General features: G+C 40.7%; 1 protein-coding gene across 5 annotated transcripts in view; it reads right to left on the bottom strand.

Annotated features, from left to right (window-relative positions):
• Positions 1-21,372, bottom strand: part of LOC122551785 (protein FAM184B-like) — a 192,328-nt gene that overhangs the window by 62,108 nt on the left and 108,848 nt on the right. For all 5 annotated transcript variants that reach the window (XM_043694275.1, XM_043694259.1, XM_043694284.1 and 2 more), the window contains exons 2-4: positions 8,038-8,880; positions 5,918-6,053; positions 2,080-2,234 (exon numbers count right to left, since the gene is read on the bottom strand). In XM_043694275.1, coding sequence (XP_043550210.1) covers positions 2,080-2,234; positions 5,918-6,053; positions 8,038-8,880 — 1,134 coding nt within the window. The remainder of the gene's footprint in view (positions 1-2,079; positions 2,235-5,917; positions 6,054-8,037; positions 8,881-21,372) is intronic.

Genomic DNA, 21,372 nt, shown 5'->3' with positions numbered 1-21,372 from the left:
ACTCCTCCTTTAGTTTTTGATCTGGGTGTTGACGCTATCTGCCTTCTTGGTCCTTCTCTGCCTCTGTCAAAAAGTATAAAATAAGCCTATTTTTCAATATCTTTCATACCAAACAAATCATACCAAACTCGAAGTGTTAACTGTTTCTCTCTCCACAGATGCTGCCAGAACTGCCAAATTTCTCCAACATTCTCGGTTTTTGTTTCAGATTTGCCTCGATGCAGTATTTCACCTTTACTTACAGGGTAAGTGTGTTTGGCTAACTGACAATTAGAATTATGTAGCACAACAATAGACCCTTCGGTCCTACTAGTTCATGCCAACCATGTTCCCAAACTAAACTTGTGCCACTTGCCTGTGTTTGGTCCATATTTCTCCAAATCTTTCCCATTTTTGTACTAATCCAAATGTCTTCTATCTGTTGTAACTTCACATGCATCCACTACTTCCTCTGGCAGTTCATTCCACACACTAACCATTCCCCCACTCTAGCAAAAAGACCTTTGCTATTCACCTTATCTATGCGCCTCATGATTTTATAAACCTCTATAAAGGTCACCCCTCAACCTCCTTCACTGGAGACAAAGGCAAAGTGTACAAAATGGTCAAGCCTTCAAGGCAGAAATGACATGAGGAAACCTGTGAAGTTAATCTGAGGAAAGGCAAGGAACTGAAAGACTACAAATAAGGATCATGAGGGAAACACTATTGAAAAAAAGCAGAAATTTAAAGCATCCTTCAACTTTATCAGGACTAGAGAGAGCGTGTGCAACAAGAAGTTCACTCACTGAAAGGATTGGAGGGGAGAAGTTGTTTTAAGAAATTTAACTGATATTTTTCAACCAGGTTCATGAAGAAATAGAGAGAACATTTCCAGAATCAGGGGTACAGGTGAATATACACTAAAAATATAAATGATTACACAACATTAGGGTGATTGTTGAATCTGAAGTCAGACCACTCTAGCAACTTTTGCCTGCTGAAGGAATTTGTTCAAATAATTGTGAATCCTTTTTGTTGTCCCCACAGTACACAGACCCAGATTAAAGCACACAGGTTTGCAAAATAGAAAATGTGATATCCATCTTCAAAAGGAATGACGCGTCAAATTATTGATCTGTAACTCTTCTACATTCAGCAATTTGTGTTGACATTATACATGATAGACAGACCTATCTTGGGGCATTAGGTTCTTGAAAGAGCATAATATCAATCGAATATATTAGCTTTCATTGATGCATCATTTGATAGGGGAAAAATGGAGGATGTTATGTGCCTATATTTCATAGATCCTGTATTTTCTTTGGGGAATTAACTTTAAAAAACACTATCAAGTTACATTTGTAGCAGATAGCTTTTGTGCTGTTCTTGCTTTTCTCTTCGATTTCTGTTTATGATGTAAAGAGACTGTTTGCCATGTCTTCAAACACTGCCTTCTTTTTGATTTCGTGATATACTTTGAATGGATTTCCCAAAGGCAATATCCTTTCATTTACTTGTTGGATGAGATAAACAGGGAGAGTTAGAGCAACAAGGCTGCAGTATTGGCAAATGATATCTTTTAAAGAGTTTTGGTTTTTTGGGACATGCACAACATTGACAAGGCCAGCATTTGTTGCTCTTTGCAAGCCATTTCAGAGGGAAATTAAGAGTCAACTATACTCCTGTGGATCTGGAGCCAAATATCAGCCTAACCAGGACTCAATTTCCTTCCCTGTCAATGATAGTTTCAAGGCATGGTTCTCATTACTGTGACCAGCTTTCAATTCCAGATTTTATTAGTTAAATTTAAAATTCAAATCAGCTGATATGGCATGGAATGACCCCGTGTAATCCAGCTTAAAATGAGACCCCCATCTTCTACCAAGCCTCACACTGCTTTTCTGAAGTGCTAGTTTGGACACTCTCCTTATTTAATTAAATAAATAACTTGAAACCGCCACCAGCCATTGAATGCTTCATCACCACAAGAGATACATTCTTAATAAGCTGCAACGTTTAGAGGTTTAAAACGGCTAGATGACATCAGGGTTAAATTATGTACAAATACGTTACACAGAAAAATGATCAGAGTCATACCTGTGTCAACTGTTGACTGTGTTCAGCCTCAGTGTTCTGTTGTTGCTGGAGTTGGCCCTCTGCTAACTTGTGCTTTAGCTCTGACAGATGGGTCTTTAGGCCATCCACCTCTGCCTGAGCATTGTGTTCAGATAGGGACAGCGCCTTGTTCTCGTCTGGAGACGAAAATGACAGATAACAAAAGAATTGGAGGATGGAGAAAGTTAGTGGTTTAAATGAACAGTTCAAATGTTACATTTGATTCCCCTATAATAATGTCTTACAGGTGTGCACTGCTTTATCATGTACTTATTTAGAAGGCTTTGACTTTAAGGACATGACCCAAAACTCCGGTCATCTATTTAAAATATCAATTTAAAAATATATTGCCCTGCATTAGTATTCTTATATATATACACAATATCATAATATCAACATCAGTACCATGAAAGTAGACCTAATCCTATTTAGGAGCATATTTATTCCAGTTAGTAATAGCACAAGATTTCCACTCGGTACTATTTATTTATTAGATTTATTTGTTGAATTTTATTGTCACAGGAATACAGGAGTACAGTGAAAAGCGTACAAGGCGCCATCCTGAAATGCAGGATTAAAAAAAGAACAGAAGCAGAAATAAAAAGAAACAGCCAAAAGGAAAAGGAACTATTCAGATCACTCTCCCATTTCCGCTATGAATCCTTGCCACCAGAATAAAAAGCCCCAAAATCCATCCCTCAGTTTACCCAAAGTCTCCACACGCCGCTGCAGTTAGAACGCAGCGGCCTTCGCTGCCGCTGCAGTTAGAACGCAGCGGCCTTCGCTGTCAGGCACCCTGAGCCCAGTTATAATCCCAGAGCCATGCTGCCGGCACTGGATTTGTGTTGTCATTCTTCGGTGCCATGTTGCTGCCATCATGAGTTTGTGCTGGGCCGATCTCGGCAACACAGCCGTCGCCAAAACTGCTGGGTCCTGAACTGGGCTCAAATTCGACACTGGGCCTACCATGTTGAAGCAGCCAATGCCTCATTCTGACATACATTGCTGCTGCTGCTGCTGCCACCTCCTGGGACCGCCATTTCAGCAAGGGAACCCACCACTGCCAAAGAAACTGCTCCTGCCGCTGTCACACTCCGGGGCAGTGTGCCGGTTAGCAGTTTGTGGCAAATCCTTTCAAATAGCTTATGATCTGGTTCAATGGCAAATTTCTTACCAAATAAGCATGGTGAAATTACATAATGCTAAATACAAGAGCAAATGTGCTCTATACTGGAATAGTTGACATATAGCTGAAAGGAGCTGAGAATGTATTGCTGGCAAAGCACAACAGGTCAGGCAGCATCCAAGGAGCAGGAGAATCGACGTGTCGGACATATGCCCTTCATCAGGAATGGCTTGATAATATCCTGATCAAGGGCTTTTGCCTGAAACATCAATTCTCCTGTTTGTTGGATGCTGCCTGACCTGCTGTGCTTTTCCAGCACCACTCTAATGTTGAACTCTGATCTCCAGCATCTGCAGTCCTCACTTTCTCCTGTATAGGTGAAAGGGCTTTGTTCAAAACCTTATCAGTTTGTCACCTGAAATAAGATTAATGACCTCAGATTAAAAGCACCTTGAGACAGCAGTGAAAAGAAAATTTTGCATCAGGTCATTGAAAGAGAGAAGACTGGGTCTAAACTTAAATAGGGATGACTATGTCAGTATGATAGCTGAGCCACTGAAGAGAACTTGGATGCCAGGCTAGAAAATCATCAATAGAGCAGAAGCAAAAATTTTAAAATGTATTTCAGAATAAGTATCTTCCTATATAATGAAAATTTCTAAGGTGAGGACCTATCATTTGTGGTTAACTAAAGTAGCTCAGGAAGCCATCAAACTTATGGGAAAAGCACATATTTGCATCAAGATGAAAGGCAGGCTCAGGTGATTAGTCAAAATATAAAGAATGACAGGGAATGACTAAAAGGTTAATCAGGATGAAGTAATTGGAATAGGAGAGAAAGCTAGCTATGAATGTAAAAATGGATTACAACAGCTTGTAAGTATTTAAAAAGGAAAAAGATAAGTAAACTGAGTGTTGGCTTTTTACAGTGTGAGAATGTGGAGTTAATAGGGATAATGGTTGAAATGCACAAATAGTTTGCTGCTGAAATCGCTATAGAGGATATAAAAACATTCCAGCAATAGCAATAAATCAAGAGGTGGAACAGTGAGAAGAACTTGGTGAGATTATAATCAACTAGGAAGCCGTATGAAGCAAACAGATGGAGCTGCGGAAAGCAAGCATTAATCAGTCTTTTTCTGATTGGCAACTGGGACCCCCATTGGGGTCTGTGCTGGTGTTAAACTTTTATTTTGTAATTTCCACCAACAGTTTAGTTGGGTGGAGTGGAGGCATGGTAGTTACATTTGTTGATGATACTAAGATAGGCAGGGAGGTATGTTGTGAAGATGACATAAGGTTGCAGACAGATGGAGGTAGCTTGAGTGAATTAAATCTGGCAGATAGAGTTTATTGTGGAAAAAGTGTGAAATTGTTCAGTCTAACAGAAAGAACAAAAAGTAGGTGATTATCTAAAAGGAGAAAACTCAGTTCTGAAGAAGTCATATCAGGCAAACATTAACTCTGTTTCTTTTTCCATAGATGCTGCCAGACCTGCTAGTTTCTCCAGCATTTTGATTTCATTTTGGATTTCCAGAATATGCTGTATTTGCTTTAAATGAAGGCAGCTAATGGAATGTTATCCTTCAATTCCTCATGAATTGAACACAAAAGGATGTTATGTTTCAGTTTCAGAGCAGTGGTGATAGCACATGTCGGGCAACATGCACAGTTTTGGTCTCTCCACTTCAGGAGGGGATCTACTACATTGATGTATAAAATCAGCAGGTTGCCTTACAGGGAAAGGTTCCACAAGCTGTGCTCTTTTGCAATGGAGTTTAGAAAAGTGCACGGTTTTAAAATTATTCATCACCATTATAGGAGAGAGTGGAGGATAAATTGTTTCTTTGACAGTTGTAGGACATTGCAGCCCAGGTTGTTGAATATTTTTAAAGCAGATAGAGTTTTGCTAAGTCAATGGAAATCAAACATTATTGGGAATAGATGGGAATGTGGAATTCAAAACACAAACAGTTCAGCCATGATCATATTGAATGGCAGGGCAGGCTCAAGAGGTGGAGCAGCTTACTTGTTCTCTTTATTTATACACCTGTCCACATATAAACATGGGGTTTTCTAGTCTTCTTACCAAAGTCACCAACCTTCCACTTTCTTACATATTAAATGTTTGAGCACTCTCCTTATCGACTTGTATACTTTGTTATCGCCTCACAACTTACTTTCTGACCTTCCTGGATTTAATCAGCATGTTCATTGCTTAACTGGGCACAAGCCTCATTATTAGTCCTACTTGCCAGTCATCCCCACCCAGGAATATCCCTTCCCCCAGTTTGTAAACCCCTTCATTAACCTCCTCCGTGCCCCCAGGCTGAACTGCAAACACTTAATTGTGACCCATCACCACCCCAAGTGCAGTACCCATGGTGACCACTGCTCCCTGCCCATGAACCTCCTGAAGTGGGAGAACTGCCGGACTTGGTATAGGCCTTTCTCACCACTAGTTAAAGTGGTCAGCTGGCCCATTAAAAGGCAGGCCACTTTATGTTACCTTTGCTGTTGGTAAAATTAATGGCAAGGGCAGGAGTAGGCAAGTACATGATGGCTAGTCCAGCCCTTGGATTTAATATGCCTTCCTGCTTTCAAAGTTCTTGGTGGGGGAATGGCTTAAAGTCCATGGTGTCACGCCACCAACTTCTTGATGTGCTCGGAGTGTAACTGACAACGTAATCCTACCGGTTTTATGCAGTATTTCAGCTTCCTGCACTAATAGTCTCTCCCTCAAGAGCTCAGCTTCATCTTCCATCTTTTGTAGTTTTAGATTTGATGTCGTCAATTTCTTCTCTGCCTTTTGAAGCTGTTTTTCCAAATCCTAAGATGTAGAGAAAGGTCTTGTTATTGGAAGAATACCAACATTCTGGAAATTGACCAGCCCTAGTATAATTACCATAGTTAGTTGTTTTTGAGTCTATGCATTTTTCCTTCCCTATATATTTAAATATTTATTTGGCAATATATTATGAAGGTTTACACAATGTTAAGCTGAGATTTTTTGTAGAATAAGTGACTGTACTCATCTTTCAAACACTATTTATACATACAACATGTAAATTAGGGACAAGATATGAGCACTCAGTTCCTAGAGTCCAAAGCTGATCTGATGGTGACCTCAACTCTTTTTCTGTTTCATCATCTACTCCATTTGACTTCCATGGCGGAGCTGGATTCTTGATTACCAAAAAACTTCTAAAGGATTCTCCATGCACTCCTTTGAAGAGAATACCACAGATTAACTACCCTCTGAAAGAAAATATACAGTAGCCCCTCGACTTACGAACTTAATCCATTCCGGGACCCGGTTCGAAAAGTTTGCGAACTGAATCAATTTTTCCCATTGTTCGGATAGCGTAAGAATGCTTGGACGTAGCAACGAATGCTGTTCACAGCGCACATGCCAAAGACAAACTGAATGAGATCACGCGGGGCCCCGAGAGCTTTTGCGTTCAACAAGCGCGTAGCAAAGCAGAGCAATGAAACCACGTGGTCGCACACGGGCTTTTTGCATTGGTACCTTCGTCCGTACCTTGAATTTCGTACGTATGTCGAAGCAAAATTTTACGTACAATCCTGTTCGTAATCAGATTTGTTCGTGAACGGGTTTGTTCGTATGTCGAGGTGCTACTGTATTCGCTACATCTCCATCTCAAATGGGACAGCACTTATTTTTAAACTTTGTCTGCTAGGTCAAATCCCTCCCACATTGTGAAACATCCTGTCAGCACCTTCCAAGTGTGTTATGTTTCAAAAAGATCACTTCCCATTCTTCAAAACTCTAATGAATACAGGCTCATCTGTCCAATCTTTTTGAATAAGACAACCCATTCTTCCTGGGACTCAATTCAGTGAATCTTCTTCTAACTACTTTTAATGTTATTATGTCCTTTCTTAAACAGTTTTGTATACCATACACTGGATATGGTCTCACCAATACCCAGGTGCAAAGCATTCCCCCCACCTCACAAACACCGTACTCCGTTCCCCTTGCAATAAATGACAAGGTTCCATTTGTCTTTCTAATCATTTGCTTCACCAGCACGCTAACATTTTGTGATTTATACACCAGGATACCCAGAACCCTCTGTAGCAGAGTTCTATAGTCTCTCACCATTTAAATATTATACTGCTTTTCTATTCACGCAGATAAAATGGACACGTCTATGTTTTCCAACACTATCTTCCACCAACTAAATTTGTGTCCACTTCCTTAACCTATCCATATCCCTTTACAAAAATCCTTTTGTCCTCTTCACAAGTTATGCTCAGAGTGTAGTGTCATCAGACTTAGCGACATATATGAATGACTTGATGCAGGGATCAAATACAAGTTGTGAATATAAAACAGCACTTGCACGGGGGTTCCCCGGGTCTTCAATAGTTACAACTACCAGCTACAACTACTATCTGGACTCACTGCTTCTTGTTCACTAACCAATCCCCTCTCCATGCTATTATGTTACCCACCAAACCATATGCTCTTATTTTGTGTTGTGGAACCTTATCAACTGTTTTTGGAAAACCCTTTTCAGATTTTCTCTTCGTGCCACCTACAGGGTAATGTGATGACCATCAGAATCTTCCTGATCACAAAGAGATGGACTGCACAAACGGTCATAAAGAAACTGGCCCAAAATCATCCACAGAATATGTTTTAATACATTGATGGTGTGGCAATAATCTCATTCCATGACACAGGTATCAATCTTCACGACATAAAATGTATTATTATTTACCATTGGCCAAATGAATACTGCTATAGATGTTGTACACAGCTGAAACACTTCAACTAACATTCTTACCTGAATTCTGACCTGTGCATTGTTAAGCAATTCCTGTAATTTGTGACTTTGGTTTTTGAACTCATTCATCATTTGACACTTGACTTCCATGTCACTCTCCAATTTTTTCAACTTTAGTTGTAAGGCTGCTTCTTGAGCTTGAAGATTCTTTTTTTGTTCTATTTGCCATTGTTTCAGTGTCTCGGTCACTGAGAGCTGTAATGCTTTTTTCAACGTTTCCAGTTCCTTTTGATGTGAGGCTTGTAGCTTATTCACCTTTTTCTCAAAGTCTGTAGTTAACCTCTTTTTCTCAAGTTTTAGGATTTCTAACTCTTGATTCAAATTTTGAATTTCCACTTTGTGCTTTGCTTCTAATTTTATTTTTTCATCAAAACAGCCCTTTAATGTTTTGCATTTTTCTTGAAGGTTTTCAGACTCTTGGTTTACTTTCACCATCTCAGTTATTGCTGACTGTTTATCTTGTTCTAATCGGTGTTGAACATCCATGAAGTGTTGGAGATTGCTCTCAAATTCCTTCTTTATGTCAAGCATCTCCTTGGACAATGCCATTATCTTTTCTGTATGTTCTCTCTCCATATTCTTTTCGCGCTCGACCACCTGCTGCTTGTACATCTCAAAGTCCGCCAACACTTCTTCCTTGCATTTCTTGTGCTTCTGCAGGCTGTCTTCAAGGGTTTGAATTTGATGCCGCAAGTCCATCTCTTCTCCCATTCTGCTTTTGTACTGCAAGATCTTCCCTCGTGTTTCAGCGATGATGTGCTGGATCTCCTCCTGGTGAGCTTCCTTAACAGCTTGGAGGGAAACTTCATGCTCATCACTTTTGGCATTTAGTGCATAGATGACCTATGAAGAACATAGAAGAAAACATGCTTAGTGGTTCAAAATAACATGGCAGCAGAGATCTGAAATTATGTTGCGCATGTGCTACTGTCAAAAGCTGAAAAGTGGAACCCAAGGTTCTGATGCTGGGTTGCTTGAAATGATCCAAAGTGTTGGCTGGTTGGAATTCTGTTGTTGAATGATAACAGATGGTTAAGGAAAATCCATAACTGTGAATCCTGAGTGAACTCCAATTTAGTTGTGTAACTCTGACAGTTTGAAAAAAAAAGTTTCCTCGAGCACAAATCACATCTCAAGTTTGAGTTCACTCCAGTACGACATGATGTAGTTTACAGAGCTGATTGTGTGTCTGGGCACTGTCAGCTCAAAGGGAGTACAGGTGATAAAGCTGCAGGCTTTTAGCCTTAAATTATCTGCCCACTGGAGTGGAAAACACCAGCGTGTCGGCCAGCAATATCTCAACTCGCACTGTCTGCAATTTTATCGCCAAGTGTTCAATTACAGAAGCAGCCCTAGTAAAAGCAAAACAGATTTGTTTCAGATGGTGTAGGGCTTTGACAGCTCTCTTCAAGAAATGTATGAGTACACAATAAGCTTCCATTATAATGGGTGGAGGAGCATACATTCAGGGGGCACCTTGTTATGGCTTGAGAATAATGCAGAGCACGTTACAAACAAACTATTGTTTTTGTGTAGAAAATTACAATGGCAAATTTATACAAAGCAAGGTCTCACAAAAAAAAATGACCAAGCAACCTATGTTTTTTGGCGATGTTAGTTGGAGGAGGAAGTTGACCACGATAAATTTCTATTTTTCTTTTCAGAGGAAAAACTGAAAGGTTCTTCTACAGGTAAATATGAAGCTGAAGAAGATTATTATGTGACCTCAGATTAACATTTCATCTGAAAAATGACTCCGTTTGCAAGAAGCTGAAGTTATCCACTGTAATATCTTTTGTCTGACACTTAAAAAGTCACAGCCTCTCACAAAACCTTGCTTTAGTCTTGCCTGTAGCAGTATCAGTTGCTTAGGTTGACATTGTTCGATCTGAGCATGTGCAGCACACCTAAATGTTCCAGCATTACTCAGTATGGGGCTATTTGTCAGTTTGGCAGTGAGGTGGCTCAGTGGTTAGTACTGCTGCCTCACAGTGTCAGGGACCCAGGTTAGATTCTATCCTCGGGCAACTATCTGTGTTGTGTTTGCACATTCTCCCCGGGTTTGCATGGGTTTCCTCTGGGTGCTCTGGTTTCCTCCCACAGTCCAAAGATGTGCAGGTCAGGTGAATTGGCCATGCTAAATTGACCATGGTGTTCAGGGACCTCTAGGTTAGGAGCATTAGTCAGAGAAAATATAAAAATGCAACAGGGTAGGGGAATGAGTCTGGGTGGAATACTCTGAGGGTCCTTGTGGACGAGTTGGGCCAATGGCCTGTTTCCACACTGTAGGGATTCTGAGTACTATTCTATCATTAATAGCAAACTTTCCCATAACTTCTTCTAATCAGCTTGGAACACAACACAGAAAACGTTCAAATTCCTGTGGATGTAAAGTTCATACTGAGGACTGAATCTTCCCATAGTTTGGCTAAGTGCCATTTTCATCAAGATCCATGGAGGGCTTCTCACCATTAGGCCAAGTGAATTTTCTCACACAATTGTCCAAACGCACCTCTTACCTACCCTCACTCACTCAGGACACCTAACTATGCTCCACTTGTACCAACATTAACATTTGTGTGCCACACACTTTCATCTCAATCAGAGCCTGACTGGTGGGGTGCCAAGTCTCTGCACTTGGTCAGCCACATACAGGAGAGAACCTCATGGTGTTGACAAATTGGGACTTTATACAAATGCATGACACAGGAATAGAAGGCATGTTTGTCAGGGGCCCTGTGCAATCTGACAAATATTGCAGGACTGCAACAACCTGGCTAGGACCCTGCTGCTCTCAAGCATGTGATTGCCTGTCTGTCTCCATTGATTGGCTGTGAAGTACAATGGAGAGCCCAGAGGCAAGTCCAGCATCCTCAGTCTGCTGGATATGAGCAAATCCCTAGTCATTGCTTTAAAATCACACAACACCAGGCTACAGTCTGACAGGTTTATCTAGAAGGACTAGCTTTTAGAAATTTGCTCCTTCATCAGTAACTGGGGGGCAGAATCATAGGTCCACAGCTACCTGATGAAGCAGCACTCCGAAAGCTAGGACTTCTGAATAAACCTGTTGGACTACAGCCTGGTATGGTGTGATTTTTAAACTTTGTCCACCTCAGTCCAACATCGGCACCTCCACATCCTAGCCATTGGTGTTCAACACCAACCACATGGCAGCAGAGTGAGAGATCTTAACCTCACGTCAGGTGCCCTGTCCTCAAGGTGACAGGATGAGGCCAGTAGGCACCAGATGAAGGAGGAACCACACAGAGACCATCCCCCCCTCCCTAAGTCTCCTCTCAGGATAATCTGGGATGTAGGTGGCCAAACCTTCCACCTTCACCCTTCCTGACACCCTCAGTCCTGTGTGAATCAGAGGTGCCTCTGGGCAGGGCACACTCAACATAGCTAGACTCTCTGGGCACAAATGCCCTTGGGTTCATCTGACTAAAGCATGAGGGCCAACCACTTCTGTAGAACAGGCTGCAGAAGCCTGAAATACAATGACATAGTGAGAGAAAAAGAAAGACGACATTCTGAAGACATGTATGTGACGTGGATGAGACGTCCATCTAAACATGTTTCCCCTTGTGGAAACACATACCCACTTTTCACTTAGTACTCCATGATGTTTTAAGGTGTGAAGTAAGCAGCTCCTGCACCACGTGTAGGTTATGGATAAATGGCAGGTGATTGCTAACCATGCTCCAGGTTGGCAAACAGAGCCACTGTCTCACAGGCATTGAATACCTTATTACATTGCATGATATGGTCAGGGGAGTTTGGGGCAAGGATCAGAACCACACTCAGCAGGCTAATGTTCGCCAAGTGTGTGAATCGCAGCTATGTTTCTGTTTCAGTGTATATGAGTATCTGTGCAGCGATGTTACCCTTTGAATGGCCTCACATTGCTCAAAATTGAAGATCCTCCCTCACATTCATATCCTGATTATCCTCACAGTCAACATCATTGAGTTTGAACTTCCCATGTCCCCACCAAATCTGTCAGTCAATGTCTTTATTTGGCCAAATTGCCATAGTCCCCCACTAAACGCCAGGCATATTAAATAAATACCTCACCCATGGAAGCCAGGGTGCTGCTAATAGTTGATAACCCCCTCCTCATGATCCCTTTGTCCCATATTAGATCATATCTCCCCACTTCTTTATGGAATGCCCCCATTCAGTATTGTAATTCCCTTTACATCCCAGCATTCAGAATCAAACCCCCAAAATGGAGATTCCCAGCTGCCCTCTCATAACAGTGGCCCCCAATGAACCTACCCTCCTTGATGTTTTATGACCCTTTTATGGACCCCCAGGTCTCACCATAGCACAGAATAGAATGGAATAGCCTTTATTGTCAAGTTCACTTGAATGAGTGCTGTAAAAGTTTGTAATATCACCTCTCGACGCTATCTTAGGTACAGGGTACTTCAAGTGTGGTCACAGAATTGAAGTAGTAAAAAGAAAATAGATTTGTGTGGGAATACAGAGTTTAAAAGTTCAGAATGAGAATATATATTGTCTAAGTATACCAGTTCTAGTCCTTTTCTAATGTGAGTCCATGCCCGCTGGGCTTCAGAATACGAAGCCACTCTGCTTCCACATGTGGCCTCAGCCCCCGCGACTCACTCTGCTCCAGGCCTCAGTCCCCATGACTTGGCCTGCTGCACCCCGTTCCCTAGCCACAACATGTCTCCCTTTGTGTTACCTTCATTCTCCAGGTATGGCTCGGTAGAGTAAGTAGTTAAAAGTTGGGGTGTAATAGAAAACCTGCTGCAAAGAAAAAAAAAAGGAAAAAGGAAAAAGGAAAAAAAGGACCTGGTGAGCAGAGAAATTGCTATTGGAATTGATCTACCAACCCCATGAATGACTTTGCTGAATGATGAGAAACCAGACACATGATTGTACAACCATTTCTGTGAAGCTTCCTGATTGTCTTCCTAGGCTGGGTGCACTAATATCGAGGCTGACCATGGTCTACTTCTTCGTCTGCAGAGGTACTGGTCCCCCTGACCATGTCCAAGCTCCTAGGCTGACATTGATGGCTGTCCTTGACTTACTCCAGTGAGACCACCAGAGTGAAAGGAGTTTCCCTGGACTTGACTGAACACTACTCAAAATTGAGGGTCATAGATAAGTTGGTATGCATTATTATTAATATTAATCCTAACAACAGGAAAAAGCTTTTCCCTTTAGACGAGGGACACATACCGTAATAGCAACCCAATTTTGTATCCAATTGGCAAGCTCACCCTAATCCCGTATGATCTAACTTCATTAATTAGTCTACTATGTGAAATCTTATCAAAGTCTTTACTAAAGACCAAGTAAACACATCTACTGCTCGGTCATCATCAATCCTTTTGGTTACTCCCTCAAAAAACTTAATGAAGCTTGTGAAGTATGACTTCCCTCAAACAAAACCATGCTGACTCTCCCTAATCATTCCTTGCCTCTATAAATGTAAGTCTCATCTTTCCAAATCACCTCCAACAATTTATCCACCAATGAGGTCAGACTCATAGGTCCATAGTTCCCAGGCTGCTGCTTATAGCCTCTCTTAAGAAAGTGAGAATTGGATGTTGAGCTCAATGATCAGCCATCATCATAATGGATGGTGCAGCAAGATCAATGTGCTGAATGGCCTATTCCTGCTCTAATTTTTATGTCTCTAACAATGTGTTTCCGATGCTGTCCTGATGAATGCAAAATGAAACACTGACAGTATCTCTCTCTTTTATTCAACATTATTCCAGTTGTCCTACCACTAACTGACCATGAATATAGAAAATCTTCATCTCCCTTTTCTGTCTTCAGCTGTGTCAATCTTTCCCTCCCACTACTATTGCACACTCTCACTTGTGTACGCTCTCTCATGCACTCCCCCCACCTCCCCCACACCCTCAACCTTTATCAAGTTTTCTAAAGTTTTAGAACTCAAAAGCATTGCTTCAACAGGTGCACAACCTGAGACATAGCTGCTCGGTTTCAAAAAGGATCCATGGGCAGAATCCTTGCTGGTGCTAAATGATGTGGGCTATGACAAGAGAGGGGTGCACATGATATTAAGCAAAGTCTTTCTCAGTGTAAAGACCAAAAAGTCAAATTTCCAAATAAGTCCCAGGTGTGGAGATGAGATTCTGGTTAGTGCGAGGGAAGACATCCACTAATTCAGATTATCACCTATTATCACCCACATTTATCAACTTTGCCTCATCAATATGAATTCCCAATTCATTCACCCACCACACAGAAATTAGAAGCTGAGATTTCCTGCTATGAAAGTCAGAGCAGACACCTGATGACTCATCTCAACCCCTGCTGCTTCAGACCATCATCTTGGATATCTGGCACTAACACATGAGGGCATATTCCATTGGCAATGCCACATGTACCTCCATGAACATCGATACTGGTACCTGGCATATGCCAACATTTCCACATCATGGCACAACTTGGATCCACAGCATACTTCTGCACATTATTGTTGTACTTCGCATTACACTGGCACCTCTCATCAGAAAACTGTTGCAAAGATACATTGCATGCAGGACAGGTACTCCACTCATGGACTGGACCAGACTGCTTGCTTGCCTTTTTAGCACTCACTTTGCGTATACACACATGCTCCCAGCACGCCTTCTTTGTTTTGCCTTGCTCTTTAAGCCACACCTTAAATACTGCCTATAGGCCTGCCTTCCCTTGAAGTACAGAGTATACACAGGGCCAGGCAGTCTTAATCAGTTAATAGGGTGGACATTTTTCTGAAAAACAGTTGTATATCGTTCTCAGCAAACTGTGTGCGCGCACACGTGCGTGCGTGCGTCATCCGAGTGGTCATGTCTCAAAGTCTAAGGGGAATATGCAGTCATAAAGTCATGGGATATTACAGTATGGCATGAAACATTTCAACCCATTTCGTTGTGACAATGTTGCCCCTTTAATAAAGTTATTTTGTCTTTTTTTTTAAAAAGAGGTCGTAAAGGCAGAGCCGCCAAAATGCCTGGGAAAGAGCCCAGATTAACAATGGTAGGGGAGTGGACAGTTCTCCCAGTTCACGTTTTTTTCTAGATTTTATTTACTTCTAACAGTCAGAAGCTGCTGTAGTCCAGAGAAAGGTTCCAAGCTTCAGCAGGTAATCCCTTACTGACTTCTCTCTCTGAAATCTCTCTGGCCTGTAAGAACCAGATTTAGAATTTACCTTTTGTGTTTACGGATGTTACAGGAATTGGAACAGCTCCTTAGTTAAGTTGCAGTATCGAGTTGGTTGGGTTTTCAAATAGTGAAGTTACTCTAAATTCATTTTCCTTTTGTTCGTGTTTAAACTGTAGTGTTTAAATAAATTCTGTTTTGCTCAAAGCCAAGTGGTTTGACCAGCTTCACATTTGCCTTTAAAATAAGTAGTTAGGGACTCAGCTACCTTCTTGGAATATATTGAGGGGGTCTAGCCTGGTCCATAAGTGTCAATGCCAGTCATCATACATCCATTTTTTTCTAGTCCCAGTTTCTCGTATGAGGCTCATTGCCTTGTGTACTATGACATTTCAAAGTGTTCATTTAATATTTCTTAAATGTTGCAATGGTTCCCACCTCTATCACCCTTTCAGACAGTGACTTCTAGATACTATCACAACTCCTGTGAATATCCTGTCCTTTTACTAAGAGTATAGCTAGTTTGTGTTTGTTTGTTTGTTTGCAAAAGAGGTTTGAAGCCATGAAGCCAAGTAGATAATGAGATAGTGTGACATAGGAACTGAACAGTGATAGAGAGAACGCCCCTTCCTTTGCACATTGTGATTTGATTTAATTTTTGTTGAAAAAAAATGTATCTGAATGTAAACAGGGCTTCTTTAAGCAAAGCAGATATGAAGACGTGTGACTAGGGCAGGGAAAAGCAGAAGCAAGCGGAATAGAAGTGTGGTTTCTTGTCTCTTACCAACTACTTTAGGGAATTTGAGCAGAACAGCTGAAATTGAATGAAGTGGTAAGGGTGAGCAAGGGGAACATCATTGCAATGTGGTTAAGTGAGGAAAGGTGCAACAATAGGCATGCAGAGGTAAGTAGACAACTGGGTAGGGGCCACAGAGTGGTAAGTAAAGCATAATGAGTGCAAGAATGAATGGACAGAAAGTTACTGAAGGCTATTTTATTTCAATCACACATTCTTCATCTCTATCTGAAAAAAAAATCAGAGTTAAAGGGAAGAAAGAAAGACACAGCAACATTACAACAGCAGGAGTATGTAAGAGACCACGGTCTCTGGCTCATTTTGAAACATTGCATGAGTGCATTTTCCAGAGTTTTTACATTGCTCATTGACAGTGGAAGGACACCCAGCGTAGATTGATACGACTACCCCAGGCCTGCTACCAGCCCTCAATGTTATGAGAAGTGGTAAATAATGATAATGGGCATTGTTCATCATTGAGATTCAATCTGGAGAAAGGGCTACACCAATAAATTAGCCAGATTAGATAGTACTTAGACTTCGAAGATTCTGCGTTTAGCTCATAGTTCGATAGGTTGAGCACTTTAATTAGTTATGAACAATTGGTAACATTACAATAACTACATGCAAAACAACAACTCCAACTCACCACAAACAAACACTAATCTGGCTCTGTATCCCATTGACACGTCCCTTTCCATGGCCACCCAAGGATCAGGGCTTGTGTTATGTCCAAAAAGTCTTTCGGTTTTCATGAACTATTTGTTTTCCCCATGAAAAAAATGGTCTCCAAAAAGGACCTCCACAGATGTGGAAAGGACACCAACCTCAGACCCTGGGATGAATATTAGACACTTGAAGGTTGCTTACAACATTCCTTTCCCTTGACTGATGACAAGATTTGAGAACTCATCCCTGGGCAAATTCGTAGCTGAGCCACTTCCCTAGTATTGGGAGATCTTTGTGGCTGCTACACGGCGTTAGAAATATATACTTCCCATCTACCTTATGAGGGAGATGCCTCATTCCTGGCTAATTGCATTTAAATTTCAACCCTGTGAAAGGACAAGCTGGAACGCAATTTGGAGGAAGCACCAAGGATGGCAAGGGCACAGTATCATCACCTTAAATACTAACTCCGTCCACCACTTAAGTCCAGAAGCAGCAAGGTGTACTATCTACAAGATGCACTCCAGCAAATCGCTAAGATTCCTTTGACAGTACATTGCAAATCAGAAACCTCTGACACCTGAAAAAGGTGAAGGGAACAGATGGTTGGTAACTCCAGCCACTTGCAATTGTCTTCCAAACAGCACTGGAAATGTATCTACGCCACATGGAGTGCAGGGGTTCAACCACAGTTCAGGGTCACCTTCTCACAAGCAATTAAGTATGGGTAAGAAATGCTGGCCTTGTCAGTAACATTCACAATGCAGGTAAGAAGTTTTTTTTTAAATTGAGCCTTCTATGGTGGAAATACTCACCTAAAGCTTTCATTCCACAATTGTCAAATGAGTGTCACACAAGCAATTTGGGAGATGAGACTTTAGTCTTTAGTAAGTTCAGTGTAAAGTTTGTTCTGTAATATCAGAGCTTTACTCCAAGCTGAAAACAAAATCATTCAAATATTGCTGAATACAAAACAACATACTGCAGATGTTGGAAATCTGAAACAAAAAAAGTTTGGCAGCAACTATTATAGATAGCGCTTAATATTTTAGGTGTTGGAACCCTGACACATTGCGTCTTACACATTGACTAACTTCTGTTCTCAATAAATGCTGCCAGACTTCAAGGCATTTTTCCAGTTTTGTATCTGTTGATTGAGCTCTTGTCTTTTGATATAAACAAAGATCATCAAGGAATAGGCTACTTAAATCACTGAAGCATTTTAAAAGCAAATTAATTGATTTAGGTCAATTAAGAAGAATCTGGACAAATGAGCAGTGAGTAAAACGGTTTTCTGCCTTAATCGAGAGCATGAACCTGCATAGTGGGGAAACTGTTTTTGTTATTTTGTTTTCTTATGCTCTTTTGATAAAACTACTGTCTAACAGGCACATATATAAACCATTCCTCATAAACCTAACATGTTCTTAGATAAGGCTTTGCCGTCTATTTGAACTTTAACTTTTCTTAAAGTTAGGCTGCTCATTCAACAGGGCAGTGACCAGACTGAGAACATACCCAGTTTCCAGTGGTCTATTTTAATTATTCTGTAGAGTCAGTCACATTTCTGGCTATGTTTAGCTAGTTTCCACAAACAAATTGAAATTAGATGCTATGTAAACTTTAGCATGCAATCACGTTGTCTTTAACATTCAAACCATCAGATTGATATCAGACAGGTGCATATGGAAAAGTTAAAAATATTTTCTGGAATATTCTTGGATGTAATTTGCAAAAACCTTCACTTAATCCACATGTGTAATTTTTGATGATTGTTGTAATTTTTTTTGACAGAGCTGGTTTTCTTGACTGACTTGTACAGTTGACAACATGAACGCCAGTCCCAGTACCTTAACCAAATTGCTGTTCTTCATATGAACCAAGACAAGAGTGATACAACTGCATTGTTGCTGGCATATCTTAGCCAATTCTGATCTTATCGTCATCTAATTCCCACATGCAATCTTTCCAGAAGAGGTTTCTGAATGTAATCAATACTAAGAACTTAACTTATTTTACCACTTTCTCAGATACACGGAGATCAGTAGCAGTGCTCTTCCCTCCATTCTCCCTGAGGATGTTCAGACTTTACATATTATTGAAAATTTTGTACAGATCACACACATTCTGTTCACAACATTTATCTTTTGCTTTCACTAAATTAGTTTTTCCACCTAATTTTGAATTGTGAATAGTCATGCTGTAGCTGGGGGTTCCGGCCACCTGGTGATCCTGAGCATTTCTGAAGAGTAAAGAAAGCCATTTTTGCATCTCTACACCACCTTTCACAGACACCACACAGAACATCACTCAGCAATCAATGAGGCATTTACTAAATTGTACACAGCAAGTTCCCACAAACAATATGATATTGACAAGATAGCCAGACATTGAGACTCTACAACTCACTGACAATATCAGACTGTAAACGCAATAGGATCCAGTCCTTTCATACCTGAAATTGCTGATGGTGATTGGGGGGTGGGGAGGGGTGGGGACGGGAGGGAAGAAATAAAAGGACCACCACAATCAGAATTGAAACCTTTCTGGACCTGGACAAACCAGGTTACCATAAAAGGATGGCATATTACTAATGGGGAGCAAGAGTGATTGTCCCAAGTAAAGGTTGCTGCCAAATACTGGCCAAACTCCATTAAGGTCACCCAAGCATTTCCAAATTGAAGATGATGTTGGTAAGAAGTTATGTCTGGTGGCCAGGATTGGATGCAGACATAGCCATGCTGTTGAGTGCAAACAAGGATAAAAGAGGTACAGCTCTCTCCCATTCATGGGAATGCCCAGGTAAACTGTGGACTCAGTTACACGTTGACTACGTAGATCCTTTCATGGGCTCTATGTTTTTAGTCATTATGGATGTCCACTCAAAGTGATTAGACATGCATAGTGTTCATTCGTCAAACACAAGGACGACAATTGGAAAACTGTGCACATCTTTGCAACGCATGGGCTCCCAGATGTGTTGGTCACAGATAATAGACCATCATTTACCAGCAAGGACTTAGAGTATTTCCTAAAGTTACGTTTGACATCTAATGACAGCTCTATACCATCCATTGTCCAATGGTCTGGTGGAACGAACAGTCTAAACTTTGAAGGCAGGCTTAAAGTAGTATTAGTGAAAACAGCAAATAAGACCTAGGTTTAATATGAAATAGTATGTCTGTAACAGCACCATACTCTCCTAAAAATGAAATGCATGTTCGAAAGCATATGAACATGCAACAAAATGGAGATCAGGAGCTGAAACCTGAATAGACTCAGCAACTGTTTTTGCAATTGAAACAACTGACAAAAGCACTATAGAAAGTGCTCGTGTCAGTCTGCTCTCTAATTTCAAAGCAGAAATTGTTGAATCCGGAGGGGCAAAAAAAAGTGATATGACTGTGAATTTCTCAAGTTCCATATCATCACATTAAACGTTACCATAGGACCATTGGCTGTTCTCTCATTAGACAGGGATGATTAATGGTGAGTTTAATGGAGGGGTCAGCATATCTCATGAGAGGTGAAGAAAATGGAGTCTTCTGGTGACTTCAGCTGAAACAGGAATTGAATCAATGTTGTTGACATCATTCTATCATAAGCCAGCCATCCAGCCAACTGAGCAAACTGACTAACAACCAGGACCGAGAAGTTGGATAGATTGCTAGTAATATTGTTCTCGACAGGTTTAACCAGAAGAAATTGGAAGACCTTTGACCACCTCATGATTGCTGTTGATTTATTTTCTTTCAGTCTTCTTTCACAAGAGTCTCCTTTCCTTTTTGTATGACCTTTATTGTTCAGTCATATTCATCTTTAAGATGTTGTGGCTCATGCAAATTGATTTCTAAAACATAATGCTCACACTTGCATACATGTGCTGTTGATTAATCCTTATAATTTTGTAAGATACAATATGTATAATTGTGGAACATGACAAAAATATTACTTGTGTCTGATGGTTGCAATGGCTCTTTTGAGTCAGACTCTACCTGAAAAGGAAACAAACTTCAGGCTTCAAAGCAAACTGAACTTCATGACCGAAGTCTAAACAGAAACTTCAGGGCTCCCGAGAAACTAAAACTTGTTGAGACTAGGAAGAGGCACAGAGGAATTCACCCAGTCATCCAGTGATCACTCAGGAACGCAAGTGAAAACAGGTGAGCAGGAAGACAAAGGTAAATTTATTATGAATGCCACAATTTTTTTTAAATGGAATGGATTGGCCCTACAATGCAGCAATCTCATTTAGGATAAAAGGTGTTTCTGGTAGTTCTATACCATTAAGACAACAGTGAGCACAGTTATGAAGATTCTGCAAACAATGATCACTTTGGTAAATACCTTGCCTGTGGAGCTTGTTGGGAACTGCTTACAGCTGAGGATCAGAGACAAAGTCTTGATATATAAAAAAAGAATTGGAATTCTCTTAGAGAAGGTTCAAGGCTTCAAAAGATTGTGCTCTGAAATTAGGGTCATACACATAAATAGATTGCTCAGTAAATCAGTGAACTATATCTGGATCTGCTATTTGTGTCATTTATTAATTAATAGCCAGTTGCTTGCTAATTCATGTTTAATTTATTGATTTGGATTTGAGCAAAGTACAAAGTTCTAAAAGTGAAATTGTGTTCATTACTAAAATGATCATAAGAAGAAAAATAAATTCAGTTCTTCTGGTTTGTCTGTAACTATAGGGTTATAACAAG

The sequence above is a fragment of the Chiloscyllium plagiosum genome, chromosome 1 (genome assembly GCF_004010195.1).
Source record: "Chiloscyllium plagiosum isolate BGI_BamShark_2017 chromosome 1, ASM401019v2, whole genome shotgun sequence".
NCBI lineage: Eukaryota > Metazoa > Chordata > Chondrichthyes > Orectolobiformes > Hemiscylliidae > Chiloscyllium > Chiloscyllium plagiosum.
The sequence above is the reverse complement of the archived record's forward strand: the minus strand, read 5'-3'. Positions and strand labels throughout refer to the sequence as shown.